The sequence below is a fragment of the Anomalospiza imberbis genome, chromosome 8 (assembly GCF_031753505.1).
Source record: "Anomalospiza imberbis isolate Cuckoo-Finch-1a 21T00152 chromosome 8, ASM3175350v1, whole genome shotgun sequence".
In the NCBI taxonomy this organism is placed as follows: domain Eukaryota; kingdom Metazoa; phylum Chordata; class Aves; order Passeriformes; family Viduidae; genus Anomalospiza; species Anomalospiza imberbis.
Genome location: NC_089688.1, coordinates 31378121 through 31401199, shown reverse-complemented (window position 1 = coordinate 31401199; position 23079 = coordinate 31378121). Strand labels below are relative to the sequence as shown.

General features: G+C 55.3%; 1 protein-coding gene across 1 annotated transcript in view; it reads right to left on the bottom strand.

Annotated features, from left to right (window-relative positions):
- Positions 1-22260, bottom strand: part of LOC137478606 (uncharacterized) — a 37010-nt gene extending 14750 nt beyond the window's left edge. The window contains exons 1-27 of the mRNA XM_068198582.1: positions 21903-22260; positions 21614-21632; positions 21020-21345; positions 20169-20490; positions 19317-19630; positions 18445-18766; positions 17583-17906; positions 16721-17044; positions 15847-16181; positions 14985-15317; positions 14123-14455; positions 13260-13592; positions 12397-12729; positions 11535-11867; positions 10672-11004; positions 9809-10141; positions 8946-9278; positions 8084-8416; positions 7222-7554; positions 6359-6691; positions 5496-5828; positions 4633-4965; positions 3771-4103; positions 2928-3240; positions 2045-2382; positions 1182-1514; positions 319-651 (exon numbers count right to left, since the gene is read on the bottom strand). Coding sequence (XP_068054683.1) covers positions 319-651; positions 1182-1514; positions 2045-2382; positions 2928-3240; positions 3771-4103; positions 4633-4965; positions 5496-5828; positions 6359-6691; positions 7222-7554; positions 8084-8416; positions 8946-9278; positions 9809-10141; positions 10672-11004; positions 11535-11867; positions 12397-12729; positions 13260-13592; positions 14123-14455; positions 14985-15317; positions 15847-16181; positions 16721-17044; positions 17583-17906; positions 18445-18766; positions 19317-19630; positions 20169-20490; positions 21020-21345; positions 21614-21632; positions 21903-22260 — 8623 coding nt within the window. The remainder of the gene's footprint in view (positions 1-318; positions 652-1181; positions 1515-2044; positions 2383-2927; positions 3241-3770; positions 4104-4632; positions 4966-5495; positions 5829-6358; positions 6692-7221; positions 7555-8083; positions 8417-8945; positions 9279-9808; positions 10142-10671; positions 11005-11534; positions 11868-12396; positions 12730-13259; positions 13593-14122; positions 14456-14984; positions 15318-15846; positions 16182-16720; positions 17045-17582; positions 17907-18444; positions 18767-19316; positions 19631-20168; positions 20491-21019; positions 21346-21613; positions 21633-21902) is intronic.
- Between the last annotated feature and the right edge of the window lie 819 nt (positions 22261-23079).

The window sequence follows — 23079 nt, the reverse complement described above, 5'->3', positions numbered from 1 at the left end:
CCAGAAAACGCAGGAGAAATTCAGACCCACCTGAAGGAGCAGAGGTGATGGGGCTGGCCGTAGTTGTGCTTGTGGCAGCTGTAGGGGAGGAAAGGAAAGAGGCAGGTGAGGCTTGTTGGATGAAGGTTCATGCCTGGCTTTCTCCCAGGGCTGGGCACGTTGCTGCCAGCTTGGCACATGGGCAATGGAGAGCCTGGGGGTGTCAGCACAATGGTCTCTTCATGGTGGGACCAAGCAAAAACAAATTCCCGCTCACATCCCCAACACACAAAGAATTCCAGGCAAGAGGGAAGACTTCCTGAAAGAGTCCCAGAATGCAGGCAGTCAAATCAGTGGTACCTGAGCACACAACACCAGCATCTTCACGGTGGCCACAGTTGTGGACGCCCCAGCCATTGTGGCCGCACTGGAAGAGGGACGATTCGGACCCTGTGCAGCTCACATCGTCCAGGTAGATGCTGCCACTGCCTTGTCCAAAGGAGGCACTTGATGTTGCAGAAACAGCAGCGCCACATCCCAGCTGCCTGCACACCACCTGGGCATCTCTCAGGTCCCAGCCATCGTCGCAGACGGTGCCCCGGCCCCCAGAGTGTGAAATCTCCACGCGACCCTCGCAGCGGTTCGTGCCGTTCACCAGGCTGATGGTGGCATCTGGGAAAGAAGGAGGTATGGAAAACTTGAGAAGAGATTTTAGCATGAAGGCACTTCCTCTAGCCCGGCCTTTGGAATCACTCTATGGATTTCAGGCCACCACAATTGCCAGTCTCAGCTCTGTTGAACTGCTTTTCCTGGCATCTCCTCTCCTACAGAGAAAACCAGACACCAAACTCTGAGGCACTAATTCTTTCTGCAAGAAGCAGCGGCCAGAAAACGCAGGAGAAATTCAGACCCACCTGAAGGAGCAGAGGTGATGGGGCTGGCCGTAGTTGTGCTTGTGGCAGCTGTAGGGGAGGAAAGGAAAGAGGCAGGTGAGGCTTGTTGGATGAAGGTTCATGCCTGGCTTTCTCCCAGGGCTGGGCACGTTGCTGCCAGCTTGGCACATGGGCAATGGAGAGCCTGGGGGTGTCAGCACAATGGTCTCTTCATGGTGGGACCAAGCAAAAACAAATTCCCGCTCACATCCCCAACACACAAAGAATTCCAGGCAAGAGGGAAGACTTCCTGAAAGAGTCCCAGAATGCAGGCAGTCAAATCAGTGGTACCTGAGCACACAACACCAGCATCTTCACGGTGGCCACAGTTGTGGACGCCCCAGCCATTGTGGCCGCACTGGAAGAGGGACGATTCGGACCCTGTGCAGCTCACATCGTCCAGGTAGATGCTGCCACTGCCTTGTCCAAAGGAGGCACTTGATGTTGCAGAAACAGCAGCGCCACATCCCAGCTGCCTGCACACCACCTGGGCATCTCTCAGGTCCCAGCCATCGTCGCAGACGGTGCCCCGGCCCCCAGAGTGTGAAATCTCCACGCGACCCTCGCAGCGGTTCGTGCCGTTCACCAGGCTGATGGTGGCATCTGGGAAAGAAGGAGGTATGGAAAACTTGAGAAGAGATTTTAGCATGAAGGCACTTCCTCTAGCCAGGGCCTTGGAATCACTCTATGGATTTCAGGCCACCACAGTTGCCAGTCTCAGCTCTGTTGAACTGCTTTTCCTGGCATCTCCTCTCCTACAGAGAAAACCAGACACCAAACTCTGAGGCACTAATTCTTTCTGCAAGAAGCAGCGGCCAGAAAACGCAGGAGAAATTCAGACCCACCTGAAGGAGCAGAGGTGATGGGGCTGGCCGTAGTTGTGCTTGTGGCAGCTGTAGGGGAGGAAAGGAAAGAGGCAGGTGAGGCTTGTTGGATGAAGGTTCATGCCTGGCTTTCTCCCAGGGCTGGGCACGTTGCTGCCAGCTTGGCACATGGGCAATGGAGAGCCTGGGGGTGTCAGCACAATGGTCTCTTCATGGTGGGACCAAGCAAAAACAAATTCCCGCTCACATCCCCAACACACAAAGAATTCCAGGCAAGAGGGAAGACTTCCTGAAAGAGTCCCAGAATGCAGGCAGTCAAATCAGTGGTACCTGAGCACACAACACCAGCATCTTCACGGTGGCCACAGTTGTGGACGCCCCAGCCATTGTGGCCGCACTGGAAGAGGGACGATTCGGACCCTGTGCAGCTCACATCGTCCAGGTAGATGCTGCCACTGCCTTGTCCAAAGGAGGCACTTGATGTTGCAGAAACAGCAGCGCCACATCCCAGCTGCCTGCACACCACCTGGGCATCTCTCAGGTCCCAGCCATCGTCGCAGACGGTGCCCCGGCCCCCAGAGTGTGAAATCTCCACACGACCCTCGCAGCGGTTCGTGCCGTTCACCAGGCTGATGGTGGCATCTGGGAAAGAAGGAGGTATGGAAAACTTGAGAAGAGATTTTAGCATGAAGGCACTTCCTCTAGCCAGGCCTTTGGAATCACTCTATGGATTTCAGGCCACCACAGTTGCCAGTCTCAGCTCTGTTGAACTGCTTTTCCTGGCATCTCCTCTCCTACAGAGAAAACCAGACACCAAACTCTGAGGCACTAATTCTTTCTGCAAGAAGCAGCGGCCAGAAAACGCAGGAGAAATTCAGACCCACCTGAAGGAGCAGAGGTGATGGGGCTGGCCGTAGTTGTGCTTGTGGCAGCTGTAGGGGAGGAAAGGAAAGAGGCAGGTGAGGCTTGTTGGATGAAGGTTCATGCCTGGCTTTCTCCCAGGGCTGGGCACGTTGCTGCCAGCTTGGCACATGGGCAATGGAGAGCCTGGGGGTGTCAGCACAATGGTCTCTTCATGGTGGGACCAAGCAAAAACAAATTCCCGCTGACATCCCCAACACACAAAGAATTCCAGGCAAGAGGGAAGACTTCCTGAAAGAGTCCCAGAATGCAGGCAGTCAAATCAGTGGTACCTGAGCACACAACACCAGCATCTTCACGGTGGCCACAGTTGTGGACGCCCCAGCCATTGTGGCCGCACTGGAAGAGGGACGATTCGGACCCTGTGCAGCTCACATCGTCCAGGTAGATGCTGCCACTGCCTTGTCCAAAGGAGGCACTTGATGTTGCAGAAACAGCAGCGCCACATCCCAGCTGCCTGCACACCACCTGGGCATCTCTCAGGTCCCAGCCATCGTCGCAGACGGTGCCCCGGCCCCCAGAGTGTGAAATCTCCACGCGACCCTCGCAGCGGTTCGTGCCGTTCACCAGGCTGATGGTGGCATCTGGGAAAGAAGGAGGTATGGAAAACTTGAGAAGAGATTTTAGCATGAAGGCACTTCCTCTAGCCCGGCCTTTGGAATCACTCTATGGATTTCAGGCCACCACAATTGCCAGTCTCAGCTCTGTTGAACTGCTTTTCCTGGCATCTCCTCTCCGACGGAGAAAACCAGACACCAAACTCTGAGGCACTAATTCTTTCTGCAAGAAGCAGCGGCCAGAAAACGCAGGAGAAATTCAGACCCACCTGAAGGAGCAGAGGTGATGGGGCTGGCCGTAGTTGTGCTTGTGGCAGCTGTAGGGGAGGAAAGGAAAGAGGCAGGTGAGGCTTGTTGGATGAAGGTTCATGCCTGGCTTTCTCCCAGGGCTGGGCACGTTGCTGCCAGCTTGGCACATGGGCAATGGAGAGCCTGGGGGTGTCAGCACAATGGTCTCTTCATGGTGGGACCAAGCAAAAACAAATTCCCGCTTACATCCCCAACACACAAAGAATTCCAGGCAAGAGGGAAGACTTCCTGAAAGAGTCCCAGAATGCAGGCAGTCAAATCAGTGGTACCTGAGCACACAACACCAGCATCTTCACGGTGGCCACAGTTGTGGACGCCCCAGCCATTGTGGCCGCACTGGAAGAGGGACGATTCGGACCCTGTGCAGCTCACATCGTCCAGGTAGATGCTGCCACTGCCTTGTCCAAAGGAGGCACTTGATGTTGCAGAAACAGCAGCGCCACATCCCAGCTGCCTGCACACCACCTGGGCATCTCTCAGGTCCCAGCCATCGTCGCAGACGGTGCCCCGGCCCCCAGAGTGTGAAATCTCCACGCGACCCTCGCAGCGGTTCGTGCCGTTCACCAGGCTGATGGTGGCATCTGGGAAAGAAGGAGGTATGGAAAACTTGAGAAGAGATTTTAGCATGAAGGCACTTCCTCTAGCCCGGCCTTTGGAATCACTCTATGGATTTCAGGCCACCACAATTGCCAGTCTCAGCTCTGTTGAACTGCTTTTCCTGGCATCTCCTCTCCGACGGAGAAAACCAGACACCAAACTCTGAGGCACTAATTCTTTCTGCAAGAAGCAGCGGCCAGAAAACGCAGGAGAAATTCAGACCCACCTGAAGGAGCAGAGGTGATGGGGCTGGCCGTAGTTGTGCTTGTGGCAGCTGTAGGGGAGGAAAGGAAAGAGGCAGGTGAGGCTTGTTGGATGAAGGTTCATGCCTGGCTTTCTCCCAGGGCTGGGCACGTTGCTGCCAGCTTGGCACATGGGCAATGGAGAGCCTGGGGGTGTCAGCACAATGGTCTCTCATGGTGGGACCAAGCAAAAACAAATTCCCGCTTACATCCCCAACACACAAAGAATTCCAGGCAAGAGGGAAGACTTCCTGAAAGAGTCCCAGAATGCAGGCAGTCAAATCAGTGGTACCTGAGCACACAACACCAGCATCTTCACGGTGGCCACAGTTGTGGACGCCCCAGCCATTGTGGCCGCACTGGAAGAGGGACGATTCGGACCCTGTGCAGCTCACATCGTCCAGGTAGATGCTGCCACTGCCTTGTCCAAAGGAGGCACTTGATGTTGCAGAAACAGCAGCGCCACATCCCAGCTGCCTGCACACCACCTGGGCATCTCTCAGGTCCCAGCCATCGTCGCAGACGGTGCCCCGGCCCCCAGAGTGTGAAATCTCCACGCGACCCTCGCAGCGGTTCGTGCCGTTCACCAGGCTGATGGTGGCATCTGGGAAAGAAGGAGGTATGGAAAACTTGAGAAGAGATTTTAGCATGAAGGCACTTCCTCTAGCCAGGGCCTTGGAATCACTCTATGGATTTCAGGCCACCACAGTTGCCAGTCTCAGCTCTGTTGAACTGCTTTTCCTGGCATCTCCTCTCCTACGGAGAAAACCAGACACCAAACTCTGAGGCACTAATTCTTTCTGCAAGAAGCAGCGGCCAGAAAACGCAGGAGAAATTCAGACCCACCTGAAGGAGCAGAGGTGATGGGGCTGGCCGTAGTTGTGCTTGTGGCAGCTGTAGGGGAGGAAAGGAAAGAGGCAGGTGAGGCTTGTTGGATGAAGGTTCATGCCTGGCTTTCTCCCAGGGCTGGGCACGTTGCTGCCAGCTTGGCACATGGGCAATGGAGAGCCTGGGGGTGTCAGCACAATGGTCTCTTCATGGTGGGACCAAGCAAAAACAAATTCCCGCTCACATCCCCAACACACAAAGAATTCCAGGCAAGAGGGAAGACTTCCTGAAAGAGTCCCAGAATGCAGGCAGTCAAATCAGTGGTACCTGAGCACACAACACCAGCATCTTCACGGTGGCCACAGTTGTGGACGCCCCAGCCATTGTGGCCGCACTGGAAGAGGGACGATTCGGACCCTGTGCAGCTCACATCGTCCAGGTAGATGCTGCCACTGCCTTGTCCAAAGGAGGCACTTGATGTTGCAGAAACAGCAGCGCCACATCCCAGCTGCCTGCACACCACCTGGGCATCTCTCAGGTCCCAGCCATCGTCGCAGACGGTGCCCCGGCCCCCAGAGTGTGAAATCTCCACGCGACCCTCGCAGCGGTTCGTGCCGTTCACCAGGCTGATGGTGGCATCTGGGAAAGAAGGAGGTATGGAAAACTTGAGAAGAGATTTTAGCATGAAGGCACTTCCTCTAGCCAGGGCCTTGGAATCACTCTATGGATTTCAGGCCACCACAGTTGCCAGTCTCAGCTCTGTTGAACTGCTTTTCCTGGCATCTCCTCTCCTACAGAGAAAACCAGACACCAAACTCTGAGGCACTAATTCTTTCTGCAAGAAGCAGCGGCCAGAAAACGCAGGAGAAATTCAGACCCACCTGAAGGAGCAGAGGTGATGGGGCTGGCCGTAGTTGTGCTTGTGGCAGCTGTAGGGGAGGAAAGGAAAGAGGCAGGTGAGGCTTGTTGGATGAAGGTTCATGCCTGGCTTTCTCCCAGGGCTGGGCACGTTGCTGCCAGCTTGGCACATGGGCAATGGAGAGCCTGGGGGTGTCAGCACAATGGTCTCTTCATGGTGGGACCAAGCAAAAACAAATTCCCGCTGACATCCCCAACACACAAAGAATTCCAGGCAAGAGGGAAGACTTCCTGAAAGAGTCCCAGAATGCAGGCAGTCAAATCAGTGGTACCTGAGCACACAACACCAGCATCTTCACGGTGGCCACAGTTGTGGACGCCCCAGCCATTGTGGCCGCACTGGAAGAGGGACGATTCGGACCCTGTGCAGCTCACATCGTCCAGGTAGATGCTGCCACTGCCTTGTCCAAAGGAGGCACTTGATGTTGCAGAAACAGCAGCGCCACATCCCAGCTGCCTGCACACCACCTGGGCATCTCTCAGGTCCCAGCCATCGTCGCAGACGGTGCCCCGGCCCCCAGAGTGTGAAATCTCCACGCGACCCTCGCAGCGGTTCGTGCCGTTCACCAGGCTGATGGTGGCATCTGGGAAAGAAGGAGGTATGGAAAACTTGAGAAGAGATTTTAGCATGAAGGCACTTCCTCTAGCCAGGGCCTTGGAATCACTCTATGGATTTCAGGCCACCACAGTTGCCAGTCTCAGCTCTGTTGAACTGCTTTTCCTGGCATCTCCTCTCCTACAGAGAAAACCAGACACCAAACTCTGAGGCACTAATTCTTTCTGCAAGAAGCAGCGGCCAGAAAACGCAGGAGAAATTCAGACCCACCTGAAGGAGCAGAGGTGATGGGGCTGGCCGTAGTTGTGCTTGTGGCAGCTGTAGGGGAGGAAAGGAAAGAGGCAGGTGAGGCTTGTTGGATGAAGGTTCATGCCTGGCTTTCTCCCAGGGCTGGGCACGTTGCTGCCAGCTTGGCACATGGGCAATGGAGAGCCTGGGGGTGTCAGCACAATGGTCTCTTCATGGTGGGACCAAGCAAAAACAAATTCCCGCTCACATCCCCAACACACAAAGAATTCCAGGCAAGAGGGAAGACTTCCTGAAAGAGTCCCAGAATGCAGGCAGTCAAATCAGTGGTACCTGAGCACACAACACCAGCATCTTCACGGTGGCCACAGTTGTGGACGCCCCAGCCATTGTGGCCGCACTGGAAGAGGGACGATTCGGACCCTGTGCAGCTCACATCGTCCAGGTAGATGCTGCCACTGCCTTGTCCAAAGGAGGCACTTGATGTTGCAGAAACAGCAGCGCCACATCCCAGCTGCCTGCACACCACCTGGGCATCTCTCAGGTCCCAGCCATCGTCGCAGACGGTGCCCCGGCCCCCAGAGTGTGAAATCTCCACACGACCCTCGCAGCGGTTCGTGCCGTTCACCAGGCTGATGGTGGCATCTGGGAAAGAAGGAGGTATGGAAAACTTGAGAAGAGATTTTAGCATGAAGGCACTTCCTCTAGCCAGGCCTTTGGAATCACTCTATGGATTTCAGGCCACCACAGTTGCCAGTCTCAGCTCTGTTGAACTGCTTTTCCTGGCATCTCCTCTCCTACAGAGAAAACCAGACACCAAACTCTGAGGCACTAATTCTTTCTGCAAGAAGCAGCGGCCAGAAAACGCAGGAGAAATTCAGACCCACCTGAAGGAGCAGAGGTGATGGGGCTGGCCGTAGTTGTGCTTGTGGCAGCTGTAGGGGAGGAAAGGAAAGAGGCAGGTGAGGCTTGTTGGATGAAGGTTCATGCCTGGCTTTCTCCCAGGGCTGGGCACGTTGCTGCCAGCTTGGCACATGGGCAATGGAGAGCCTGGGGGTGTCAGCACAATGGTCTCTCATGGTGGGACCAAGCAAAAACAAATTCCCGCTTACATCCCCAACACACAAAGAATTCCAGGCAAGAGGGAAGACTTCCTGAAAGAGTCCCAGAATGCAGGCAGTCAAATCAGTGGTACCTGAGCACACAACACCAGCATCTTCACGGTGGCCACAGTTGTGGACGCCCCAGCCATTGTGGCCGCACTGGAAGAGGGACGATTCGGACCCTGTGCAGCTCACATCGTCCAGGTAGATGCTGCCACTGCCTTGTCCAAAGGAGGCACTTGATGTTGCAGAAACAGCAGCGCCACATCCCAGCTGCCTGCACACCACCTGGGCATCTCTCAGGTCCCAGCCATCGTCGCAGACGGTGCCCCGGCCCCCAGAGTGTGAAATCTCCACGCGACCCTCGCAGCGGTTCGTGCCGTTCACCAGGCTGATGGTGGCATCTGGGAAAGAAGGAGGTATGGAAAACTTGAGAAGAGATTTTAGCATGAAGGCACTTCCTCTAGCCCGGCCTTTGGAATCACTCTATGGATTTCAGGCCACCACAATTGCCAGTCTCAGCTCTGTTGAACTGCTTTTCCTGGCATCTCCTCTCCGACGGAGAAAACCAGACACCAAACTCTGAGGCACTAATTCTTTCTGCAAGAAGCAGCGGCCAGAAAACGCAGGAGAAATTCAGACCCACCTGAAGGAGCAGAGGTGATGGGGCTGGCCGTAGTTGTGCTTGTGGCAGCTGTAGGGGAGGAAAGGAAAGAGGCAGGTGAGGCTTGTTGGATGAAGGTTCATGCCTGGCTTTCTCCCAGGGCTGGGCACGTTGCTGCCAGCTTGGCACATGGGCAATGGAGAGCCTGGGGGTGTCAGCACAATGGTCTCTCATGGTGGGACCAAGCAAAAACAAATTCCCGCTTACATCCCCAACACACAAAGAATTCCAGGCAAGAGGGAAGACTTCCTGAAAGAGTCCCAGAATGCAGGCAGTCAAATCAGTGGTACCTGAGCACACAACACCAGCATCTTCACGGTGGCCACAGTTGTGGACGCCCCAGCCATTGTGGCCGCACTGGAAGAGGGACGATTCGGACCCTGTGCAGCTCACATCGTCCAGGTAGATGCTGCCACTGCCTTGTCCAAAGGAGGCACTTGATGTTGCAGAAACAGCAGCGCCACATCCCAGCTGCCTGCACACCACCTGGGCATCTCTCAGGTCCCAGCCATCGTCGCAGACGGTGCCCCGGCCCCCAGAGTGTGAAATCTCCACGCGACCCTCGCAGCGGTTCGTGCCGTTCACCAGGCTGATGGTGGCATCTGGGAAAGAAGGAGGTATGGAAAACTTGAGAAGAGATTTTAGCATGAAGGCACTTCCTCTAGCCAGGGCCTTGGAATCACTCTATGGATTTCAGGCCACCACAGTTGCCAGTCTCAGCTCTGTTGAACTGCTTTTCCTGGCATCTCCTCTCCTACAGAGAAAACCAGACACCAAACTCTGAGGCACTAATTCTTTCTGCAAGAAGCAGCGGCCAGAAAACGCAGGAGAAATTCAGACCCACCTGAAGGAGCAGAGGTGATGGGGCTGGCCGTAGTTGTGCTTGTGGCAGCTGTAGGGGAGGAAAGGAAAGAGGCAGGTGAGGCTTGTTGGATGAAGGTTCATGCCTGGCTTTCTCCCAGGGCTGGGCACGTTGCTGCCAGCTTGGCACATGGGCAATGGAGAGCCTGGGGGTGTCAGCACAATGGTCTCTTCATGGTGGGACCAAGCAAAAACAAATTCCCGCTCACATCCCCAACACACAAAGAATTCCAGGCAAGAGGGAAGACTTCCTGAAAGAGTCCCAGAATGCAGGCAGTCAAATCAGTGGTACCTGAGCACACAACACCAGCATCTTCACGGTGGCCACAGTTGTGGACGCCCCAGCCATTGTGGCTGCACTGGAAGAGGGACGATTCGGACCCTGTGCAGCTCACATCGTCCAGGTAGATGCTGCCACTGCCTTGTCCAAAGGAGGCACTTGATGTTGCAGAAACAGCAGCGCCACATCCCAGCTGCCTGCACACCACCTGGGCATCTCTCAGGTCCCAGCCATCGTCGCAGACGGTGCCCCGGCCCCCAGAGTGTGAAATCTCCACGCGACCCTCGCAGCGGTTCGTGCCGTTCACCAGGCTGATGGTGGCATCTGGGAAAGAAGGAGGTATGGAAAACTTGAGAAGAGATTTTAGCATGAAGGCACTTCCTCTAGCCAGGGCCTTGGAATCACTCTATGGATTTCAGGCCACCACAGTTGCCAGTCTCAGCTCTGTTGAACTGCTTTTCCTGGCATCTCCTCTCCTACAGAGAAAACCAGACACCAAACTCTGAGGCACTAATTCTTTCTGCAAGAAGCAGCGGCCAGAAAACGCAGGAGAAATTCAGACCCACCTGAAGGAGCAGAGGTGATGGGGCTGGCCGTAGTTGTGCTTGTGGCAGCTGTAGGGGAGGAAAGGAAAGAGGCAGGTGAGGCTTGTTGGATGAAGGTTCATGCCTGGCTTTCTCCCAGGGCTGGGCACGTTGCTGCCAGCTTGGCACATGGGCAATGGAGAGCCTGGGGGTGTCAGCACAATGGTCTCTTCATGGTGGGACCAAGCAAAAACAAATTCCCGCTGACATCCCCAACACACAAAGAATTCCAGGCAAGAGGGAAGACTTCCTGAAAGAGTCCCAGAATGCAGGCAGTCAAATCAGTGGTACCTGAGCACACAACACCAGCATCTTCACGGTGGCCACAGTTGTGGACGCCCCAGCCATTGTGGCCGCACTGGAAGAGGGACGATTCGGACCCTGTGCAGCTCACATCGTCCAGGTAGATGCTGCCACTGCCTTGTCCAAAGGAGGCACTTGATGTTGCAGAAACAGCAGCGCCACATCCCAGCTGCCTGCACACCACCTGGGCATCTCTCAGGTCCCAGCCATCGTCGCAGACGGTGCCCCGGCCCCCAGAGTGTGAAATCTCCACACGACCCTCGCAGCGGTTCGTGCCGTTCACCAGGCTGATGGTGGCATCTGGGAAAGAAGGAGGTATGGAAAACTTGAGAAGAGATTTTAGCATGAAGGCACTTCCTCTAGCCAGGCCTTTGGAATCACTCTATGGATTTCAGGCCACCACAGTTGCCAGTCTCAGCTCTGTTGAACTGCTTTTCCTGGCATCTCCTCTCCTACAGAGAAAACCAGACACCAAACTCTGAGGCACTAATTCTTTCTGCAAGAAGCAGCGGCCAGAAAACGCAGGAGAAATTCAGACCCACCTGAAGGAGCAGAGGTGATGGGGCTGGCCGTAGTTGTGCTTGTGGCAGCTGTAGGGGAGGAAAGGAAAGAGGCAGGTGAGGCTTGTTGGATGAAGGTTCATGCCTGGCTTTCTCCCAGGGCTGGGCACGTTGCTGCCAGCTTGGCACATGGGCAATGGAGAGCCTGGGGGTGTCAGCACAATGGTCTCTTCATGGTGGGACCAAGCAAAAACAAATTCCCGCTTACATCCCCAACACACAAAGAATTCCAGGCAAGAGGGAAGACTTCCTGAAAGAGTCCCAGAATGCAGGCAGTCAAATCAGTGGTACCTGAGCACACAACACCAGCATCTTCACGGTGGCCACAGTTGTGGACGCCCCAGCCATTGTGGCCGCACTGGAAGAGGGACGATTCGGACCCTGTGCAGCTCACATCGTCCAGGTAGATGCTGCCACTGCCTTGTCCAAAGGAGGCACTTGATGTTGCAGAAACAGCAGCGCCACATCCCAGCTGCCTGCACACCACCTGGGCATCTCTCAGGTCCCAGCCATCGTCGCAGACGGTGCCCCGGCCCCCAGAGTGTGAAATCTCCACGCGACCCTCGCAGCGGTTCGTGCCGTTCACCAGGCTGATGGTGGCATCTGGGAAAGAAGGAGGTATGGAAAACTTGAGAAGAGATTTTAGCATGAAGGCACTTCCTCTAGCCAGGGCCTTGGAATCACTCTATGGATTTCAGGCCACCACAGTTGCCAGTCTCAGCTCTGTTGAACTGCTTTTCCTGGCATCTCCTCTCCTACAGAGAAAACCAGACACCAAACTCTGAGGCACTAATTCTTTCTGCAAGAAGCAGCGGCCAGAAAACGCAGGAGAAATTCAGACCCACCTGAAGGAGCAGAGGTGATGGGGCTGGCCGTAGTTGTGCTTGTGGCAGCTGTAGGGGAGGAAAGGAAAGAGGCAGGTGAGGCTTGTTGGATGAAGGTTCATGCCTGGCTTTCTCCCAGGGCTGGGCACGTTGCTGCCAGCTTGGCACATGGGCAATGGAGAGCCTGGGGGTGTCAGCACAATGGTCTCTCATGGTGGGACCAAGCAAAAACAAATTCCCGCTGACATCCCCAACACACAAAGAATTCCAGGCAAGAGGGAAGACTTCCTGAAAGAGTCCCAGAATGCAGGCAGTCAAATCAGTGGTACCTGAGCACACAACACCAGCATCTTCACGGTGGCCACAGTTGTGGACGCCCCAGCCATTGTGGCCGCACTGGAAGAGGGACGATTCGGACCCTGTGCAGCTCACATCGTCCAGGTAGATGCTGCCACTGCCTTGTCCAAAGGAGGCACTTGATGTTGCAGAAACAGCAGCGCCACATCCCAGCTGCCTGCACACCACCTGGGCATCTCTCAGGTCCCAGCCATCGTCGCAGACGGTGCCCCGGCCCCCAGAGTGTGAAATCTCCACGCGACCCTCGCAGCGGTTCGTGCCGTTCACCAGGCTGATGGTGGCATCTGGGAATGAAGGAGGTATGGAAAACTTGAGAAGAGATTTTAGCATGAAGGCACTTCCTCTAGCCAGGGCCTTGGAATCACTCTATGGATTTCAGGCCACCACAGTTGCCAGTCTCAGCTCTGTTGAACTGCTTTTCCTGGCATCTCCTCTCCTACAGAGAAAACCAGACACCAAACTCTGAGGCACTAATTCTTTCTGCAAGAAGCAGCGGCCAGAAAACGCAGGAGAAATTCAGACCCACCTGAAGGAGCAGAGGTGATGGGGCTGGCCGTAGTTGTGCTTGTGGCAGCTGTAGGGGAGGAAAGGAAAGAGGCAGGTGAGGCTTGTTGGATGAAGGTTCATGCCTGGCTTTCTCCCAGGGCTGGGCACGTTGCTGCCAGCTTGGCACATGGGCAATGGAGAGCCTGGGGGTGTCAGCACAATGGTCTCTTCATGGTGGGACCAAGCAAAAACAAATTCCCGCTGACATCCCCAACACACAAAGAATTCCAGGCAAGAGGGAAGACTTCCTGAAAGAGTCCCAGAATGCAGGCAGTCAAATCAGTGGTACCTGAGCACACAACACCAGCATCTTCACGGTGGCCACAGTTGTGGACGCCCCAGCCATTGTGGCCGCACTGGAAGAGGGACGATTCGGACCCTGTGCAGCTCACATCGTCCAGGTAGATGCTGCCACTGCCTTGTCCAAAGGAGGCACTTGATGTTGCAGAAACAGCAGCGCCACATCCCAGCTGCCTGCACACCACCTGGGCATCTCTCAGGTCCCAGCCATCGTCGCAGACGGTGCCCCGGCCCCCAGAGTGTGAAATCTCCACGCGACCCTCGCAGCGGTTCGTGCCGTTCACCAGGCTGATGGTGGCATCTGGGAAAGAAGGAGGTATGGAAAACTTGAGAAGAGATTTTAGCATGAAGGCACTTCCTCTAGCCCGGCCTTTGGAATCACTCTATGGATTTCAGGCCACTACAATTGCCAGTCTCAGCTCTGTTGAACTGCTTTTCCTGGCATCTCCTCTCCTACAGAGAAAACCAGACACCAAACTCTGAGGCACTAATTCTTTCTGCAAGAAGCAGCGGCCAGAAAACGCAGGAGAAATTCAGACCCACCTGAAGGAGCAGAGGTGATGGGGCTGGCCGTAGTTGTGCTTGTGGCAGCTGTAGGGGAGGAAAGGAAAGAGGCAGGTGAGGCTTGTTGGATGAAGGTTCATGCCTGGCTTTCTCCCAGGGCTGGGCACGTTGCTGCCAGCTTGGCACATGGGCAATGGAGAGCCTGGGGGTGTCAGCACAATGGTCTCTTCATGGTGGGACCAAGCAAAAACAAATTCCCGCTCACATCCCCAACACACAAAGAATTCCAGGCAAGAGGGAAGACTTCCTGAAAGAGTCCCAGAATGCAGGCAGTCAAATCAGTGGTACCTGAGCACACAACACCAGCATCTTCACGGTGGCCACAGTTGTGGACGCCCCAGCCATTGTGGCCGCACTGGAAGAGGGACGATTCGGACCCTGTGCAGCTCACATCGTCCAGGTAGATGCTGCCACTGCCTTGTCCAAAGGAGGCACTTGATGTTGCAGAAACAGCAGCGCCACATCCCAGCTGCCTGCACACCACCTGGGCATCTCTCAGGTCCCAGCCATCGTCGCAGACGGTGCCCCGGCCCCCAGAGTGTGAAATCTCCACGCGACCCTCGCAGCGGTTCGTGCCGTTCACCAGGCTGATGGTGGCATCTGGGAAAGAAGGAGGTATGGAAAACTTGAGAAGAGATTTTAGCATGAAGGCACTTCCTCTAGCCAGGGCCTTGGAATCACTCTATGGATTTCAGGCCACCACAGTTGCCAGTCTCAGCTCTGTTGAACTGCTTTTCCTGGCATCTCCTCTCCTACAGAGAAAACCAGACACCAAACTCTGAGGCACTAATTCTTTCTGCAAGAAGCAGCGGCCAGAAAACGCAGGAGAAATTCAGACCCACCTGAAGGAGCAGAGGTGATGGGGCTGGCCGTAGTTGTGCTTGTGGCAGCTGTAGGGGAGGAAAGGAAAGAGGCAGGTGAGGCTTGTTGGATGATGGTTCATGCCTGGCTTTCTCCCAGGGCTGGGCACGTTGCTGCCAGCTTGGCACATGGGCAATGGAGAGCCTGGGGATGTCAGCACAATGGTCTCTCATGGTGGGACCAAGCAAAAACAAATTCCCGCTCACATCCCCAACACACAAAGAATTCCAGGCAAGAGGGAAGACTTCCTGAAAGAGTCCCAGAATGCAGGCAGTCAAATCAGTGGTACCTGAGCACACAACACCAGCATCTTCACGGTGGCCACAGTTGTGGACGCCCCAGCCATTGTGGCCGCACTGGAAGAGGGACGATTCGGACCCTGTGCAGCTCACATCGTCCAGGTAGATGCTGCCACTGCCTTGTCCAAAGGAGGCACTTGATGTTGCAGAAACAGCAGCGCCACATCCCAGCTGCCTGCACACCACCTGGGCATCTCTCAGGTCCCAGCCATCGTCGCAGACGGTGCCCCGGCCCCCAGAGTGTGAAATCTCCACGCGACCCTCGCAGCGGTTCGTGCCGTTCACCAGGCTGATGGTGGCATCTGGGAAAGAAGGAGGTATGGAAAACTTGAGAAGAGATTTTAGCATGAAGGCACTTCCTCTAGCCAGGGCCTTGGAATCACTCTATGGATTTCAGGCCACCACAGTTGCCAGTCTCAGCTCTGTTGAACTGCTTTTCCTGGCATCTCCTCTCCTACAGAGAAAACCAGACACCAAACTCTGAGGCACTAATTCTTTCTGCAAGAAGCAGCGGCCAGAAAACACAGGAGAAATTCAGACCCACCTGAAGGAGCAGAGGTGATGGGGCTGGCCGTAGTTGTGCTTGTGGCAGCTGTAGGGGAGGAAAGGAAAGAGGCAGGTGAGGCTTGTTGGATGAAGGTTCATGCCTGGCTTTCTCCCAGGGCTGGGCACGTTGCTGCCAGCTTGGCACATGGGCAATGGAGAGCCTGGGGGTGTCAGCACAATGGTCTCTCATGGTGGGACCAAGCAAAAACAAATTCCCGCTCACATCCCCAACACACAAAGAATTCCAGGCAAGAGGGAAGACTTCCTGAAAGAGTCCCAGAATGCAGGCAGTCAAATCAGTGGTACCTGAGCACACAACACCAGCATCTTCACGGTGGCCACAGTTGTGGACGCCCCAGCCATTGTGGCTGCACTGGAAGAGGGACGATTCGGACCCTGTGCAGCTCACATCGTCCAGGTAGATGCTGCCACTGCCTTGTCCAAAGGAGGCACTTGATGTTGCAGAAACAGCAGCGCCACATCCCAGCTGCCTGCACACCACCTGGGCATCTCTCAGGTCCCAGCCATCGTCGCAGACGGTGCCCCGGCCCCCAGAGTGTGAAATCTCCACGCGACCCTCGCAGCGGTTCGTGCCGTTCACCAGGCTGATGGTGGCATCTGGGAAAGAAGGAGGTATGGAAAACTTGAGAAGAGATTTTAGCATGAAGGCACTTCCTCTAGCCAGGGCCTTGGAATCACTCTATGGATTTCAGGCCACCACAGTTGCCAGTCTCAGCTCTGTTGAACTGCTTTTCCTGGCATCTCCTCTCCTACAGAGAAAACCAGACACCAAACTCTGAGGCACTAATTCTTTCTGCAAGAAGCAGCGGCCAGAAAACGCAGGAGAAATTCAGACCCACCTGAAGGAGCAGAGGTGATGGGGCTGGCCGTAGTTGTGCTTGTGGCAGCTGTAGGGGAGGAAAGGAAAGAGGCAGGTGAGGCTTGTTGGATGAAGGTTCATGCCTGGCTTTCTCCCAGGGCTGGGCACGTTGCTGCCAGCTTGGCACATGGGCAATGGAGAGCCTGGGGGTGTCAGCACAATGGTCTCTTCATGGTGGGACCAAGCAAAAACAAATTCCCGCTGACATCCCCAACACACAAAGAATTCCAGGCAAGAGGGAAGACTTCCTGAAAGAGTCCCAGAATGCAGGCAGTCAAATCAGTGGTACCTGAGCACACAACACCAGCATCTTCACGGTGGCCACAGTTGTGGACGCCCCAGCCATTGTGGCTGCACTGGAAGAGGGACGATTCGGACCCTGTGCAGCTCACATCGTCCAGGTAGATGCTGCCACTGCCTTGTCCAAAGGAGGCACTTGATGTTGCAGAAACAGCAGCGCCACATCCCAGCTGCCTGCACACCACCTGGGCATCTCTCAGGTCCCAGCTATCGTCGCAGACGGTGCCCCGGCCCCCAGAGTGTGAAATCTCCACGCGACCCTCGCAGCGGTTCGTGCCGTTCACCAGGCTGATGGTGGCATCTGGGAAAGAAGGAGGTATGGAAAACTTGAGAAGAGATTTTAGCATGAAAGCATTTCCTCTAGCCAGGCCTTTGGAATCACTCTATGGATTTCAGGCCACCACAATTGCCAGTCTCAGCTCTGTTGAACTGCTTTTCCTGGCATCTCCTCTCCTACAGAGAAAACCAGACACCAAACTCTGAGGCACTAATTCTTTCTGCAAGAAGCAGCGGCCAGAAAACGCAGGAGAAATTCAGACCCACCTGAAGGAGCAGAGGTGATGGGGCTGGCCGTAGTTGTGCTTGTGGCAGCTGTAGGGGAGGAAAGGAAAGAGGCAGGTGAGGCTTGTTGGATGATGGTTCATGCCTGGCTTTCTCCCAGGGCTGGGCACGTTGCTGCCAGCTTGGCACATGGGCAATGGAGAGCCTGGGGATGTCAGCACAATGGTCTCTCATGGTGGGACCAAGCAAAAACAAATTCCCGCTCACATCCCCAACACACAAAGAATTCCAGGCAAGAGGGAAGACTTCCTGAAAGAGTCCCAGAATGCAGGCAGTCAAATCAGTGGTACCTGAGCACACAACACCAGCATCTTCACGGTGGCCACAGTTGTGGACGCCCCAGCCATTGTGGCCGCACTGGAAGAGGGACGATTCGGACCCTGTGCAGCTCACATCGTCCAGGTAGATGCTGCCACTGCCTTGTCCAAAGGAGGCACTTGATGTTGCAGAAACAGCAGCGCCACATCCCAGCTGCCTGCACACCACCTGGGCATCTCTCAGGTCCCAGCCATCGTCGCAGACGGTGCCCCGGCCCCCAGAGTGTGAAATCTCCACGCGACCCTCGCAGCGGTTCGTGCCGTTCACCAGGCTGATGGTGGCATCTGGGAAAGAAGGAGGTATGGAAAACTTGAGAAGAGATTTTAGCATGAAGGCACTTCCTCTAGCCAGGGCCTTGGAATCACTCTATGGATTTCAGGCCACCACAGTTGCCAGTCTCAGCTCTGTTGAACTGCTTTTCCTGGCATCTCCTCTCCTACAGAGAAAACCAGACACCAAACTCTGAGGCACTAATTCTTTCTGCAAGAAGCAGCGGCCAGAAAACACAGGAGAAATTCAGACCCACCTGAAGGAGCAGAGGTGATGGGGCTGGCCGTAGTTGTGCTTGTGGCAGCTGTAGGGGAGGAAAGGAAAGAGGCAGGTGAGGCTTGTTGGATGAAGGTTCATGCCTGGCTTTCTCCCAGGGCTGGGCACGTTGCTGCCAGCTTGGCACATGGGCAATGGAGAGCCTGGGGGTGTCAGCACAATGGTCTCTCATGGTGGGACCAAGCAAAAACAAATTCCCGCTCACATCCCCAACACACAAAGAATTCCAGGCAAGAGGGAAGACTTCCTGAAAGAGTCCCAGAATGCAGGCAGTCAAATCAGTGGTACCTGAGCACACAACACCAGCATCTTCACGGTGGCCACAGTTGTGGACGCCCCAGCCATTGTGGCTGCACTGGAAGAGGGACGATTCGGACCCTGTGCAGCTCACATCGTCCAGGTAGATGCTGCCACTGCCTTGTCCAAAGGAGGCACTTGATGTTGCAGAAACAGCAGCGCCACATCCCAGCTGCCTGCACACCACCTGGGCATCTCTCAGGTCCCAGCCATCGTCGCAGACGGTGCCCCGGCCCCCAGAGTGTGAAATCTCCACGCGACCCTCGCAGCGGTTCATGCCGTTCACCAGGCTGATGGTGGCATCTGGGAAAGAAGGAGGTATGGAAAACTTGAGAAGAGATTTTAGCATGAAGGCACTTCCTCTAGCCAGGGCCTTGGAATCACTCTATGGATTTCAGGCCACCACAGTTGCCAGTCTCAGCTCTGTTGAACTGCTTTTCCTGGCATCTCCTCTCCTACAGAGAAAAGCAGACACCAAACTCTGAGGCACTAATTCTTTCTGCAAGAAGCAGCGGCCAGAAAACGCAGGAGAAATTCAGACCCACCTGAAGGAGCAGAGGTGATGGGGCTGGCCGTAGTTGTGCTTGTGGCAGCTGTAGGGGAGGAAAGGAAAGAGGCAGGTGAGGCTTGTTGGATGAAGGTTCATGCCTGGCTTTCTCCCAGGGCTGGGCACGTTGCTGCCAGCTTGGCACATGGGCAATGGAGAGCCTGGGGGTGTCAGCACAATGGTCTCTCATGGTGGGACCAAGCAAAAACAAATTCCCGCTGACATCCCCAACACACAAAGAATTCCAGGCAAGAGGGAAGACTTCCTGAAAGAGTCCCAGAATGCAGGCAGTCAAATCAGTGGTACCTGAGCACACAACACCAGCATCTTCACGGTGGCCACAGTTGTGGACGCCCCAGCCATTGTGGCCGCACTGGAAGAGGGACGATTCGGACCCTGTGCAGCTCACATCGTCCAGGTAGATGCTGCCACTGCCTTGTCCAAAGGAGGCACTTGATGTTGCAGAAACAGCAGCGCCACATCCCAGCTGCCTGCACACCACCTGGGCATCTCTCAGGTCCCAGCCATCGTCGCAGACGGTGCCCCGGCCCCCAGAGTGTGAAATCTCCACGCGACCCTCGCAGCGGTTCGTGCCGTTCACCAGGCTGATGGTGGCATCTGGGAAAGAAGGAGGTATGGAAAACTTGAGAAGAGATTTTAGCATGAAGGCACTTCCTCTAGCCAGGGCCTTGGAATCACTCTATGGATTTCAGGCCACCACAGTTGCCAGTCTCAGCTCTGTTGAACTGCTTTTCCTGGCATCTCCTCTCCGACGGAGAAAACCAGACACCAAACTCTGAGGCACTAATTCTTTCTGCAAGAAGCAGCGGCCAGAAAACGCAGGAGAAATTCAGACCCACCTGAAGGAGCAGAGGTGATGGGGCTGGCCGTAGTTGTGCTTGTGGCAGCTGTAGGGGAGGAAAGGAAAGAGGCAGGTGAGGCTTGTTGGATGAAGGTTCATGCCTGGCTTTCTCCCAGGGCTGGGCACGTTGCTGCCAGCTTGGCACATGGGCAATGGAGAGCCTGGGGGTGTCAGCACAATGGTCTCTCATGGTGGGACCAAGCAAAAACAAATTCCCGCTCACATCCCCAACACACAAAGAATTCCAGGCAAGAGGGAAGACTTCCTGAAAGAGTCCCAGAATGCAGGCAGTCAAATCAGTGGTACCTGAGCACACAACACCAGCATCTTCACGGTGGCCACAGTTGTGGACGCCCCAGCCACGGTGGCCGCACTGGAAGAGGGACGATTCGGACCCTGTGCAGCTCACATCGTCCAGGTAGATGCTGCCACTGCCTTGTCCAAAGGAGGCACTTGATGTTGCAGAAACAGCAGCGCCACATCCCAGCTGCCTGCACACCACCTGGGCATCTCTCAGGTCCCAGCTATCGTCGCAGACGGTGCCCCGGCCCCCAGAGTGTGAAATCTCCACGCGACCCTCGCAGCGGTTCGTGCCGTTCACCAGGCTGATGGTGGCATCTGGGAAAGAAGGAGGTATGGAAAACTTGAGAAGAGATTTTAGCATGAAGGCACTTCCTCTAGCCAGCCCTTTGGAATCACTCTATGGATTTCAGGCCACCACAGTTGCCAGTCTCGGCTCTGTTGAACTGCTTTTCCTGGCATCTCCTCTCCTACAGAGAAAACCAGACACCAAACTCTGAGGCACTAATTCTTTCTGCAAGAAGCAGCGGCCAGAAAACGCAGGAGAAATTCAGACCCACCTGAAGGAGCAGAGGTGATGGGGCTGGCCGTAGTTGTGCTTGTGGCAGCTGTAGGGGAGGAAAGGAAAGAGGCAGGTGAGGCTTGTTGGATGAAGGTTCATGCCTGGCTTTCTCCCAGTGCTGGGCACGTTGCTGCCAGCTTGGCACATGGGCAATGGAGAGCCTGGGGGTGTCAGCACAATGGTCTCTCATGGTGGGACCCAGCAAAAACAAATTCCCGCTCACATCCCCAACACACAAAGAATTCCAGGCAAGAGGGAAGACTTCCTGAAAGAGTCCCAGAATGCAGGCAGTCAAATCAGTGGTACCTGAGCACACAACACCAGCATCTTCACGGTGGCCACAGTTGTGGACGCCCCAGCCACGGTGGCCGCACTGGAAGAGGGACGATTCGGACCCTGTGCAGCTCACATCGTCCAGGTAGATGCTGCCACTGCCTTGTCCAAAGGAGGCACTTGATGTTGCAGAAACAGCAGCGCCACATCCCAGCTGCCTGCACACCACCTGGGCATCTCTCAGGTCCCAGCCATCGTCGCAGACGGTGCCCTGGCCCCCAGAGTGTGAAATCTCCACGCGACCCTCGCAGCGGTTCGTGCCGTTCACCAGGCTGATGGTGGCATCTGGGAAAGAAGGAGGTATGGAAAACTTGAGAAGAGATTTTAGCATGAAGGCACTTCCTCTAGCCAGGCCTTTGGAATCACTCTATGGATTTCAGGCCACCACAATTGCCAGTCTCGGCTCTGTTGAACTGCTTTTCCTGGCATCTCCTCTCCGACGGAGAAAACCAGACACCAAACTCTGAGGCACTAATTCTTTCTGCAAGAAGCAGCGGCCAGAAAACGCAGGAGAAATTCAGACCCACCTGAAGGAGCAGAGGTGATGGGGCTGGCCGTAGTTGTGCTTGTGGCAGCTGTAGGGGAGGAAAGGAAAGAGGCAGGTGAGGCTTGTTGGATGAAGGTTCATGCCTGGCTTTCTCCCAGGGCTGGGCACGTTGCTGCCAGCTTGGCACATGGGCAATGGAGAGCCTGGGGGTGTCAGCACAATGGTCTCTCATGGTGGGACCAAGCAAAAACAAATTCCCGCTCACATCCCCAACACACAAAGAATTCCAGGCAAGAGGGAAGACTTCCTGAAAGAGTCCCAGAATGCAGGCAGTCAAATCAGTGGTACCTGAGCACACAACACCAGCATCTTCACGGTGGCCACAGTTGTGGACGCCCCAGCCACGGTGGCCGCACTGGAAGAGGGACGATTCGGACCCTGTGCAGCTCACATCGTCCAGGTAGATGCTGCCACTGCCTTGTCCAAAGGAGGCACTTGATGTTGCAGAAACAGCAGCGCCACATCCCAGCTGCCTGCACACCACCTGGGCATCTCTCAGGTCCCAGCCATCGTCGCAGACGGTGCCCCGGCCCCCAGAGTGTGAAATCTCCACGCGACCCTCGCAGCGGTTCGTGCCGTTCACCAGGCTGATGGTGGCATCTGGGAAAGAAGGAGGTATGGAAAACTTGAGAAGAGATTTTAGCATGAAGGCATTTTCTCTAGCCAGCCCTTTGGAATCACTCTATGGATTTCAGGCCACCACAATTGCCAGTCTCAGCTCTGTTGAACTGCTTTTCCTGGCATCTCCTCTCCTACAGAGAAAACCAGACACCAAACTCTGAGGCACTAATTCTTTCTGCAAGAAGCAGCGGCCAGAAAACGCAGGAGAAATTCAGACCCACCTGAAGGAGCAGAGGTGATGGGGCTGGCCGTAGTTGTGCTTGTGGCAGCTGGAGGGGAGGAAAGGAAAGAGGCAGGTGAGGCTTGTTGGATGAAGGTTCATGCCTGGCTTTCTCCCAGTGCTGGGCACGTTGCTGCCAGCTTGGCACATGGGCAATGGAGGGCTTGGGGGTGCCAGCAGGGTGGTTTGTCATGGTGGGATCAACCAGAAACATAACTCTGCACTCATCCCCAATGCACACTGAATTCCAGGCAACAGAGACCACAAGGAGACACCTTCCCTTGTTGGGACCTTGCCATAGGCCCACCAGTTTCAGGCCACCAGGAGTGCCACCCTTGGCTTCAGTTATGATTTACTTTTCCTGGGCTCTGCTGTCCCATCATGGTAACCAACCCCCAAACTCTGCTGGTTCTTCAAAACCACTGGCCAGAAATTTCAGAGAGATTCAGACCCACCTGGAGGAATGGAGGGCATTAACGTGGGTGTATGAGTGGTTGTGGCATATGTAGAGTTGGAAGATAAAGAAGCAGGTGAGTCCCTGGTGGGTGAATGATCATGATCAGGTTCCTCTCTGTTGTGGGGATGTTGGTCTGACCCTGTCATATTGGAGATGGAGAGCAATGT